Source organism: Ailuropoda melanoleuca, chromosome 6 (assembly GCF_002007445.2).
Source record: "Ailuropoda melanoleuca isolate Jingjing chromosome 6, ASM200744v2, whole genome shotgun sequence".
Classification (NCBI taxonomy): Eukaryota; Metazoa; Chordata; class Mammalia; order Carnivora; family Ursidae; genus Ailuropoda; species Ailuropoda melanoleuca.
In genome coordinates, this window is record NC_048223.1 from 48189026 (window position 1) to 48201475 (window position 12450).

Sequence of the window (12450 nt, forward strand, 5' to 3'; positions counted from 1 at the left end):
GAATTGGGTCAAAACGCACGTGGAGGGGCTGAGGGGCATACTTACTATCATTATTGAACATATTATACACATTCTATACTTCAGCTGACTTTGAGCTATGAAGCTCCATTATGAGGATAAACCCTCTAACATTTATTTTCAGTCCACCTGTTGAATATGTATTTGGCTATTTTCTTTCCACAAATCATCCCACTGTAAGATAGAGATTGATGTATTTTTGAAAAATCCAATGCACAGAGAGTAATGACACTAGTTCCTTCCAAAAGGATCATGGTTGTGGGAAAGGGTGTAAACTAACTGTGATACAGAGAGCCGTCTGTCAAGTATAGAATTCTGATTTATGGCATGATCTCCAAATGCTAGAACTTTCACTAGAAGATGCAGAACTGGGGCCGGGATTGGAGGAATGGATGGATGATTGGAATTACAGAGGTGAAAAAGGAGTCATTGTGGCAAGCCTTGAAGAAAATGTCATAAAGTATATGCTGAGTCCTAGGGAAATGTAGAGACTTGATTTGACCTGAGTGGAGAGTTTGTACAGGAAAGCGGATAGTAAGGGCGTGCCGAAAATGCGGGTTGGAAGAGATGAGGCATAGGAGTCTTGGCTTCTTTCTATCATTTGTGCAACATGTTGAAAGGAGGTGACCTTTCCATTGCTCCAGATTTCTAAATCTGGTGCATAGCATAGCCCCTTGGGAACTTCACCTCATTCACTAAAATAGTAATGACACTTCAGGAATTATGAAGTAATAAAACATTTTGAATTTTCCTTAATCTCAGTTTCTCAAGTTTGTTTATTTGAACCCAGACTTTCCCTTCTCTCTTTACCTCCTCTTACTTTTGTCCCTGAAAGAATGTACTCGCATCCTAAGGGACATTAACTAACATTCCATGAAATGTAGCATAAGGAAAACTCATACCCAGAGTTACTTTATCAAAGCCATGGCTAAAACCCAATATTTCTTTCTCTCCCCATGGCCTTTTCTATCAATTTCAGCCATTTGAAAAAAATCCTCTCGCTGTCCTGCTGAAAGCATATATTTTTTTTATTATACTTTTTCTCCTATATATTATTTCACTGTAGACCATTTTAAGAATCCTGACATGGCTGGGAGTATGCACCATTACAATAGTCATTTTCAATGTGTCCTGGAGAACAAAGAGTACAAAGTGGAAATATTGTGTGAAAAATACCACAGACAGATTTATTAAAAGGAGGCCTTATTCTTGGCTTTGCTCAGTGAACTATGGCAGTATTTAACAAACTGTATGTCCCTCAAGATATTAGTAAGTATTCTGCTAAACAAACAGCAGTGGAAAAGGGTCTGTGATGAAATCCCTTTGGAAACTGTGCTATAAACACCTGGAGGGCTTGAAGATAATAGTAACGAACATCTTGTAGCTTGCCCAGGTTCCTCTCCTCTGCCAGATGGGTGACACTGGTTTTGGAGGGAAAAAAGCTTAGTGGGAGGGCTGGGGGGTTGGATAATGCTGCAGCCTACAGCTAAACTCACCCATGCAGCTCTTCTTCTATGGGCTAGGCTGGAATTGTAGGCATCAGTAGGGGAAGAGCTTATATAGCTAAACAAGCAAACCACAGGATATCTTTACAAACAGATCTTAAAGGGGACATTTACCCAATTCTTCCTACCAAATTCACCATTCCCAAGAGGGAGACGGAACAGAGACAGGGCAGTTGTCTTGCTAAAATGTCCTTCCTCTTAGCAAGATGAGACATGGGGGAGAAAGTTCCCACTCAACAATCCGAAATAAAGAAGACCTTTTAATAAAGCACTTCTCTGAGCTAATATGCATTGGAAGTTCCCAAGGGAAAATACGGTTCATGTGGCAGTTTGGGGAATGCAGGTGGTTCATTCTGAAATGGAAGCTTGTTCTTATCTCTCAGTCTCTTGTCAGACCAAGCGTCCTCACAGTCCTCCAGAGCAGCACTTAGTAAACTTGGGTTGTTAAAATCAAATGTGAAGTCTAGTGCAAGTCCCTGATTAGCAATCCAGGTACTACGTTTGCATTGTTCCAATATTAATTATTAGGCTAAATCTATAGTAGTGTCTGTTTACTTAAATTTGCATATATTTTATTCAATGGAACGGAAGCATAGCATTGCAACTATAGAAAATCCTTCTGTATCTATAGCCTATCTTATTCATGTTGTAATTGATGATCTGTGCCATGTTTGTGAATTTCATCTCTGACATGCATAATGATAGGAAAAGAGATTCAAAACTGCTCCCTACTCCACATATTTTATTTTATAGTTGAGATATCTGAGACCTAGAGAGAAAAAGTGACATACCAATGTTAATGACATCAAAAAATAGTATGCTGGGAACACTGAGACCAATCAGCACTTGTACAATATAGCAATCTCTTCTAGTAGAACAATCATTGGCCACCTTACCATACATAATCCCTCCTTGTCATTCTACAAAATGTAAAAGTACAAAGATATTTACTTGTCATATGCTTGTTTAGGTCGTGATAAAATATCACTGCGTTCTTCCAAAAAATGGTATTTTTCGGCATAGAATCTATAGTTTCACCAAAGTGATCAAAGCCCTATTCGCAATTCCAATAATTCCACAGTTTTTGTTTTTAGATTCCTAACCAAAATCACAGAGGATAATAAAGCAAGAGTCAAGATAAAACCAAACAATAGATATACAATGAATAAAATAACTCTAAGAATTCTAACAGCTACTACATAGCAGTACTAATACATTCATTTATAAACGTTAATATATATAATTCATTTATGAATTTAAGTATTTATTGCATGCCTGCTATGCTCCAGGCACTATACTAGGCATTGAGCATTCAGTGAAAACAGAAAAGCCCAGACTGTACTCTTAATGGCCTACCTTGTTTTACAAAATGAGACGAGTTCTCAAATAAGCTCATTGATAAATACATAATTAGAAATTATCAAAAGTGGCAAAAGTGACGGGTGTATGGAGCTTTTGGCATATGTACAACCGGAGAGTCTAATCTCCATTTCAGGAATCAGAGAAGACTGCTTTGAGGAAATGATGTTTAACTTGACACTTGGAAGATGTGTGAGTGGGATCCTGGCGAGTGATAGCAGGAGCCCTATAATCAGAGGGTTTGGGAAAAGTTTGGAGGTTAGAGAGAACACAGTGAAAGCAGCATTTTCTTTGCAACCTCTTGGCTATGTTAAAGGTTTGAATATTGCCCAAGGCAATGGTTATGCAGAGGACTGATGTCATTATTTTCTCTTTTATAAAAGGTCTTTCTGAAGGGGTGTAAGTGAAAGAAAAGAATTAGCAAGTAATTTAGTGATCTAAGCTGTAGTTGGTGTGGTTTGGACCAAGATGGTTAGGAGTGAGATATTATATGGGGGGGGGGGCTGACATATTATGGGTAGACAGGGATTATTCTATAAATGACATTAGTTCTTGGACCTTGGTACTTAATATACTATGTATCTCACAGCCTGGAACTGAGCCTCATATATAGAATTAAATAAGTTTTTCTCAAATTATTGGATGAATGAATAATTGAGAAGATAAAAGAGGGAGAGCTCTGAAATATCTACTTTTCTTCTTGTAAAACCTATTATGTTGGTAGAAGGACCATTTACTGAAAGGAGAACGTTGGAGGTAAACAAGATTTGGACATAGTGTTCAATTACGGACAGGTTAAGTTTCTGATTCTATGACACAGAATAATGGCCCCCAAATAGGCCCCACATATGAATATGTTACCTTACATGGCAAAAGGAGCTTTGTAGATGTGATTGTGGTTAAGGATCTCACAACAGGAAGATTATTCTGGATTGTCCAAGTGGGGTACAATGCAGTCATACAAGCCCTTAAAACTGGAAGAAGATGGGAAGAGAATGGGTCAGAGGGATGAGATGGAAGAAGAAAGAGGAGGGGTCAAAGTGTGAGTGGGACTTGACCTACCATTTCTGGCTTTAAAGATGGAGGAGATGGCCATGAGCCAAGGGGTGTGGGTGGCCTTGAGAAGCTGGGAATGGTCCTCATATGACAACCAAAAAGGAGGTGGGGATCTCAATCCTGCAACTCAGGCAACTGAATTCTGTCAACAACTCCAGCAAACAAGGAACGGGAGCTTCCCCTACAGCTTCCAGAAAGAAACACAGCCCTGTCTGTATCTTGAGTTTAGCCTGGTGAGACCCATGTTGAGCTTCTGTCCTATAGAGCTATAAAATAAGAAACTCGTATTTTGTAAACTGCTAAATTTGTGGTCATTTGTTACGGCAGGAATAGAAAACTAACAGAGATATGTATGAGGCATTGAGGAGATATTGGCTGAGCAACTAGAGATGTATAAAGCAATACATACAGAACCCCCCCACACATATACACAAACACACACACATGTATGCACACACACAGCCACATTAGTCAAACTGAATCATTATATATGACATCTTCTGTTATATGGACAAATAAAAGCATAATTTGAACAAGAATCATTTACATTGCTGGTTATATAAATGATTTTGTGATCGTAAGAATTCCCACAGACAGAAAAATCTCTGAAAGTTCCACGAATGTTGCTGTTAAAAAATAAGACCTATTTATATTATATTATTGGAGTACATTTTTCTATTTACTTATGTGATAATTTCAGTTAAAAAAAATAGGGTTTTTTCTTTTCTTTTTCCCTGAGGGGGTTAGTGTTGTCATTTGTTTTTTTCTCTAAGTGACAAGCTTGAATAATTTGTCAGTAATTTGTATGGCAAATTCTAGGAGCAATGTAAAGGTAAAGAATGTATGTCTATGGAAACTCTTCAACTCATTCGCAGTGTTTCTTCCTCTTTGGGCATTTCTGCAGTGCCTTTTTCACCTGTTCTCAGGTTTCAACCTTTATTTGTGTTTTGATGAGTCAAAGGGGCAAATCTCGCTGGACCATCTGGCATTATGACATAGAGAATGAGCACAGTTGCAAACATGACTCTCACATATTGGACTTTACCATTTCAAACAAGACATAAACATTCAGCAATGCCCCCAACATGCTTTCCCAGAATTTGTAAAATTGGATATACATCTGCATTTTTGCTATTAAAATCCATCCTATTGCATTCCAAGCTTTGTGGCTATTAAATGATTTTATTGTGTCCACAGCTCATAACAGAGTCAAGTGTCTGCCTTCCTTTCCTTAGCAACAGCTTAGGACGGAATTATAACACATTTCATGGCTTCTAATGTTTATTCCAGTTTCTTTGAAAAACAGTAACGTTATTGAACACAAAATGCATAATAGTTGATAGTGAGAGTCATCATTTATATCACAATTGAGTTTGGATAGGATTAATTCTCACTACACTCTGTTGGAAGAATATTCACTCAAAATTTACGCATTTTATTTGATGCAAAGTGATTTTTATGTGACTTAAAATTTTTAGTTAATATGTTATCATAATATCAATAATTCTTAATTATTGCTTAGAGATTGTATTCTAATATTAAAGAGCCCTTTGCAGGTTCTTTACATTTACAATACTTTTACTCCCATTTGGGTTTGGGAGCAGATTTAGTTTTAAATGTCAGTTTCATGCATTTATTTATTTCAACATTCATTAGCTCCACAAATATTTAAGTAGTTTTATATGTACCAAGAACTGTACCGTACTGTATATTTATTTCTAATGTAACTCTAAGCAAGAGCTTTAAATTCCCTAAGACACCGTTCTCTCATTTGCAAAATGGGAACAGTTATATTTATTCATAAGAACACAATGAGAATTGGCCACCTGGGTGGCTCAGTTGGTTAGACATCTGCCTTCGGCTCAGGTCATGATCCTGGGGTCCTGGGATCAAGTCCCACATTGGGCTCCCTGCTCAGGGGAGAGTCTGCTTCTCCCTGTCTCTTTGCCCCTCCATTGTTTGTGCCCTCCTGCTCTCCCTCAAATAAATAAAAATAAAGTCTTAAAAAAAAAAGAGCATGGTGAGGATTAAATGAGATGTATAGTGCCTGAAAAAATATATAGGAAAATGAATATACAAAGTGCTTGAACAAAAAATACTATAGCATCTTAAGTTGTCATCTAGTGCATTTTGTTAAATTAATTAAAAACTAAATGTGTTTTCCTGATTTAGAATTCAAACTCATTAAAGAAATGAAAGTACAGGAAAAATCCAGTATTCCTGTAATGTGAGTTTTCTGTCATAATATAATATTGTTATTGCTAGTGATATTATCAATGTATGTCATGGTCATTTTGAATGAAGAATAATTCAACCACAGTATATTTCTTTTCAAGTTCTAGACTTTTGCATTACATTGTCATTATCTTTTTTAGTTTTCTCCCTAGAGAAAAAAGAATATTCATTTGAAAATATGCCATGATTTGTCAACTATCCCCTTCTAGCAGAACACCATAGCAAAATGTAAGGTGAAAAAAGCAGGATAAAACATACTATGTGAATTCCTTTGTTTTCATTTCTATTCAGGCAATGGACCCTGATGCTGGAATAAATGGTCAAGTGCACTACAGTTTGGGCAACTTCAATAACCTCTTTCGCATCACATCCAACGGGAGCATTTACACAGCAGTGAAGCTTAACAGAGAGGTCAGGGACTACTATGAGCTTGTGGTTGTGGCCACCGACGGAGCGGTGCATCCCCGTCACTCAACGCTCACACTGGCCATCAAAGTTTTGGATATTGATGATAACAGTCCTGTGTTCACCAATTCAACGTATACTGTCGTCGTGGAAGAGAACCTGCCGGCTGGGACCACCTTCCTGCAGATAGAGGTATGTGGGGGAAGCAGACAGTTCCTGAATTCAACCTTAGAAGATCTGCCATTTGTGTAGGTTGCAGATTTAGCAAATACAAAAACAACACACCCATTTAAATTCTAATTTCAGATAAACAATGAGTAAAGTTTTAATAGAAGTATCTTTCAAATTTTGCGTATTGTGTTTTATGTAACAACCCTACTTTAGGAATATACCAACAATTAAGAGGAGAAAAGGTACATTTCCAAGAAATCAATTAATACATCTTAATAATTTTTTTAATTCACAAAATCAATGCTATATATTTATTGTAAAAATTGACGATACAATAGTCTATAAAGAAAAATTTAGTAATCCCCCACTTTGTACCTCCAGAGTACTCAGTGTTAAATTTGTAAGTGTATTCTGTGACATTTATCTTTGTGCTCACACAATATGAAATAAAATATATTCATATTTGTATATATGTAAATATGCATGTATGCAGGTGTGTGCATATCTATGCATGTATATATTCAAATAAATATTTCCATATTTCCATACATCTATATATGCATTTTGCAGATATATGCATATATAACTGTATATGTATATATTCGAATAAATATTCCATATTTACGTATATGTAAATGTGCATTATCCAGGTATGTACATATATACGTATGTTTGTGTGTATATATTCATATATATATATGTATATGCACACACACATAAACACACAGGTAGAGATTTTCCATATATTTTACAGAAAGAGGATATTGCTGAACCCATTATTTTTTCACTTTCAGTGAACAATTGGCATCCTTCCAGAGGTCTGACTCTCCTTTTAAACGGTGTCCCCACATCCAAGCCCTATTTCATTCCTCAGCTACAATATTACCAGAAACTCTGGACATTCTGATTCAGTAGGTTAGGCTCCGAAATCTGCATTTTAAGCAACAACCCCTTTTAATTTTGACACAGACGGTCTATGAAGTATAATTTTATGGGAAAAAAAAAGATTCTAGTACTTTCTTGACCTGTCATCCACAACTTGAACTCTGTTAGCCTGGATTTCAAGAACTTCTATTTTTTTCATAATGGGGAAAAAAAGATTCTAGTACTTTCTTGACCTGTCATCCACAACTTGAACTCTGTTAGCCTGGATTTCAAGAACTTCTATTTTTTTCATAATTCAACTCAATATTTAAGCAAAAACATTAATAAATCTAAAAAAAGGCAGGTGCCAACCAAGGAAAGGTCCATATTTCTCCATTTATTCTCCTGTTCATCTGTTCACTTATTCATCCATTTATCAACACACATATTTCCAGTGTTTATTGTACGCCAGCTCCTCTTAGACTTTGGGGATTCCAACGTGGACTAGATTTCCTGCCTTCATGGGGTTCTCAGTCTGGTGTGGCAAACAGGCAAGTAAATCCATAATTGCAATAGAGGTTCTCCGAGCGAGGGACCTCAGAGATGACAGGTGGAACACAAACTAATCTGGAGAGTTTAGAAATCTGGTCTTGAGATTTAGATGGTTGCTTTCTACGCTGTGACCTGAGGAGCAAGGAAGAATTATTCTAGCAAGGAGGGAGAAATGTTATTCAAGGCACTGGAATGAACCTGCTCAAAATCCTGGAGGAGAGGAGATAAGGAAGAGCTACAGGGCTAGAAATTGTATGGATCCTTCTTGCCACGTTCAGGAGAATGAGAAAACAAGAAGGATTTTAGATAGGAAAATGACGTCATAAAATCTGTGCTTTCCCAGTTGTGATGTCAGTAACTGACTGGAGGAAGCCAAGAGAAAAGTTCGCGTAGCAGGTGCATGGGTTCCTGTGTGCATGTCCTAACACAGCTCATCTCCCCATCTCCCCAGTCCCGTTCCATTTCCTCCACCAGAGCTGCATTGGCCAGTCAGCCCTCATCATCCTGGGAGACCTGCAGCTAGAACATGTCACCCCCAATTCTGAACACCTTTCGGCTGCNCAAAATCTGTGCTTTCCCAGTGTCTTCCGGTTGTGATGTCAGTACCTGACTGGAGGAAGCCAAGAGAAAAGTTTGCGTAGCAGGTGCATGAGTTCCTGTGTGCACGTCCTAACACAGCTCATCTCCCCATCTCCCCAGTCCCGTTCCATTTCCTCCACCAGAGCTGCATTGGCCGGTCAGCCCTCATCATCCTGGGAGACCTGCAGCTAGAACATGTCACCCCCAATTCTGAACACCTTTCGGCTGCCATGTCCCTGTTTTCCTTCTATTTTGGTATTTGTGTCTTCTTCGTTTGTTTTTTTGAGACATTAACCTGGAGGGCAGGATTGGTGTCTTGGTTCATCTTGTGCTTCTGGTGCATAATAAATACTCAATAAAGGTTAGTAAATGAAGAGAGTATAGTTCAATGATCTCTAGAAATGTATTATAGGCTCCTTGTAAGGAGAAATTATTAGTTAAATGTTCTTAGGTTCCTTATACTCCTTTAATTATCTATCATGCTTGTGAAAAACACTCAATAAAACTTTATTTTTATTTAAAATATTATTTTTCAAGGTTATAGAATTAGGAAATAATACACAATAAGTTATGACAAGATTCATTTCTTTACTGTGGTATGATTCTTTTAGTTAGTGATTTCTCTGGGAAAATAAATATAGTAGTAAGATAAAAATAAAGNTAAAATATTATTTTTCAAGGTTATAGAATTAGGAAATAATACACAATAAGTTATGACAAGATTCATTACTGTGGTATGATTCTTTTAGTTAGTGATTTCTCTGGGAAAATAAATATAGTAGTAAGATAAAAATAAAGACAAAATGTCGTGGGTCTCTGTTTCTCTCTTTCCTTCCTCTCTTTGGTAAATTACTTAAAAACACACTTGTCCCCAAAACATGCCTTGCGGTCATCGTTAAGTTCATGCTGTCCTAGCTACTGACCCATGACCTCCGTCAGCCTTGCACAGCTCTGGTTTGGTAACACCGCTGATACAACCATCCTTCTTCTTCACTTGTTACAGGCCAAAGATGTTGACCTTGGAGCAAATGTGTCTTACCGGATCCGAAGCCCAGAAGTAAAGCACTTTTTTGCACTACATCCATTTACAGGAGAACTCTCCCTTTTAAGGAGTTTGGACTATGAGTCACTTCCGGAGCAGGAAGCAAGCATCACGTTTCTCGTGGAGGCCTTCGATATTTATGGAACGATGCCACCTGGTATTGCTACGGTCACGGTGATAGTAAAGGTAAGGAGCACAGATGACTCTTGGTGGCCAACTCCATACTCTCTTCTGAGTCCGTACCATGCTAAATATCTAGGGGCAGCGATGCATAAAAACACAGTAGTACCAGACCTAGAACATAGAGTCTGAAATGTGTAAGACTTGAGAAATAACCATATTGTTGAAGTATAAAGGATACATTTGAATGAAACACTAAATAAGAATTTAACCACTGTGGCTGCCCAAATGTTCCCATAGCTCTGGGATTTTAAACTAGTCCCAGTTTCTCCAGACTATAGTTTAGTCCAAATTTTACAGCACCAGGGATAATGACTTCATCCAAACCCTTCAATTTAAAAAGAGAAGATTATGGAAAAGGTAAGAGTTCTAAGGCCCTGGAGCTAATTAGTTCAGTTTGTAAACTGAGATTGCGGAATGAAATAAGCTTTGGAATCAGATGGAACTGGGGTCAAGTTCTGGCTCAGCCGCATTCAAGGTCTGTGAGGCCTTTGTTGGCTGCGCCAGATTTATCTCATTCATTGTAATAACCTGTGCCAAGTGCTTGCCTGAAAGAGCTTGGTATCTTCGACCTTTTGGGATTCGAGTGATTTTTAAGAAGTCTTTAAAAGAAGATATGAGGAGAGATTTATCAGTTCTCAAATGTTAGTGTATGGAAAGGTCATCTGAGCTGTGTCCTAAACTGTCAGATTCCTCTGCTCCTTCCCAAAGGAGCCCTCTTCTGTGGGGAAGGCGTCACAAATGCTTTCTGAGGATGGATTTTTGCTTAGAATGAAAGGAAGTTAGGTGCTGGGATTGACTCTAATTCTTGAAATGTGCTGTCAAGAGAGGGGTAGATGTATGCAAGCTCATAAGGTACACAAGGTCGTAGGCAATGTTTCTACTATGCTCATTGGATTTTTTGTTTTTTGTGTTTTGTTGTTTTGTTTTGTTTTTTTACTCTGTTCATTTTTGGAGGTTACAGCAGTATGGAAATGGTGGAATCAGAAATAATCACTTTTTTGAAATTATGTTTGATCTTCTAACTGATAAATAACTAATACATACTACTGGTTTTCTTAGACAATAAAATGCTGGTATGAATACACAGAAGACTGTTAAAGACTGCACCAGTATATAATTAACATGACATTATTTATCATTGTAGGAAACTGCTCTAATGTTCTTGACTATAAGATCTTTGGGACTGGGTTTTAGTTTCTTATTTTGTTTTGTTGTTGTTTTACGGGTAATCCTGCAATCAGAGAGGGACACAGAAATTATTCCACACATCTTCTTTACACCTTACCTAGCTTATCTGCCAGTGCACATGTGATGTTTCTTCCCTGGGGTCCTTCTGTCTCCCCTAAACTACCTTGGGACACACACATCCCTTCCATTCTCAAATGCCTGAAAGCTGCATCGAGATTTTTTTCAGGGTCTGACTTCCTTCTTTCCCAGGCATCCACAACAGCTTTTTACCTACTTCTCCCATTGTGTGTCTCTCTGGCCTAAGAAATTATGTTATTTCAGGGAGTTAAAGTTTTATTCAGCATTGAGTCCTCTTTGGGAATAGAAATTTGAGCTGCTAGAATCTTTCCTTGGGTCACCTGAATTTCAGTTTGTGTGTCTCTTTCCCAAGACAATGACGTTCTAGTGAGTTGGAGAAAGAACAATCACAGATGGCCTGAGGGGCTTTAATTCATATTTTGAAATATGATTTTGCCACACTATTGTGCTGTAACATTTAGAAATTTAGAAATCTGTTTCCAAAAGCACTTTTGGGACATGATAACGTTTTGGCTATGAAGATATCTCAGCAGGTAAAGAAATGAGGAAGGCTAAGATGAGCCTGACCTCAATGAACTGACAATATGGCGGAATGGCTCAGGACCGCGTGAACAGTTTAGGCCCTCTTACCCTGATCTGCACTTGCCTACCCCTATGGTTTGGTGGAATTGAACACAAAAACAAACAAACAAAACAAAACAAAACAAAAAACCCATTTAAAATAGAAAAAAAAAGGTCATTTATTGGCTGTTTTGGACAATAAGGGAAGAAAAGACTTGCTGCTAATGACCTTCTGCATATTCTTCCCAGACCCACAGATGGATACTCAGAAGGGAGAGCCTTGTCACTCAGGAGGGCCGTGGCTCATAATGGAAAGTTCCAAACCATCACAGACTCTGAGTTGGTTGCTCTGGGTTCAGTGTACACTGATTTGTTTGGATTTTTTTTTTTTAATAGAAGTCATTGGAGTAAGATTGGGTCCAAAAATATCATCTAATCAAGCAAGATGTGCTCTAAATAAGTCTTGTTCTCTATGTGGGACTGGAGTTTCTTAAACTGCATTTCATGATCCCTGATCACCCCTTTATTTTAACATATGGGTGTCACTTGAGGCTACCACTTTGGTGTGTGAAAAGGATTTGCTCATTGACGGACTCATTCCTTCTTCAGAACGGAATTGTTGATCTAATTTTTCCTGTATCAGTGGCTTTGTCT

At 37.9% G+C, this 12450-nt stretch overlaps 1 protein-coding gene across 1 annotated transcript in view; it reads left to right on the forward strand.

Moving 5' to 3' along the window:
* Positions 1-12450, forward strand: part of PCDH15 (protocadherin related 15) — a 1685023-nt gene that overhangs the window by 1454586 nt on the left and 217987 nt on the right. The window contains exons 21-22 of the mRNA XM_034662367.1: positions 6465-6770; positions 9748-9972. Of these exons, the coding sequence (XP_034518258.1) occupies positions 6465-6770; positions 9748-9972 (531 nt within the window). The remainder of the gene's footprint in view (positions 1-6464; positions 6771-9747; positions 9973-12450) is intronic.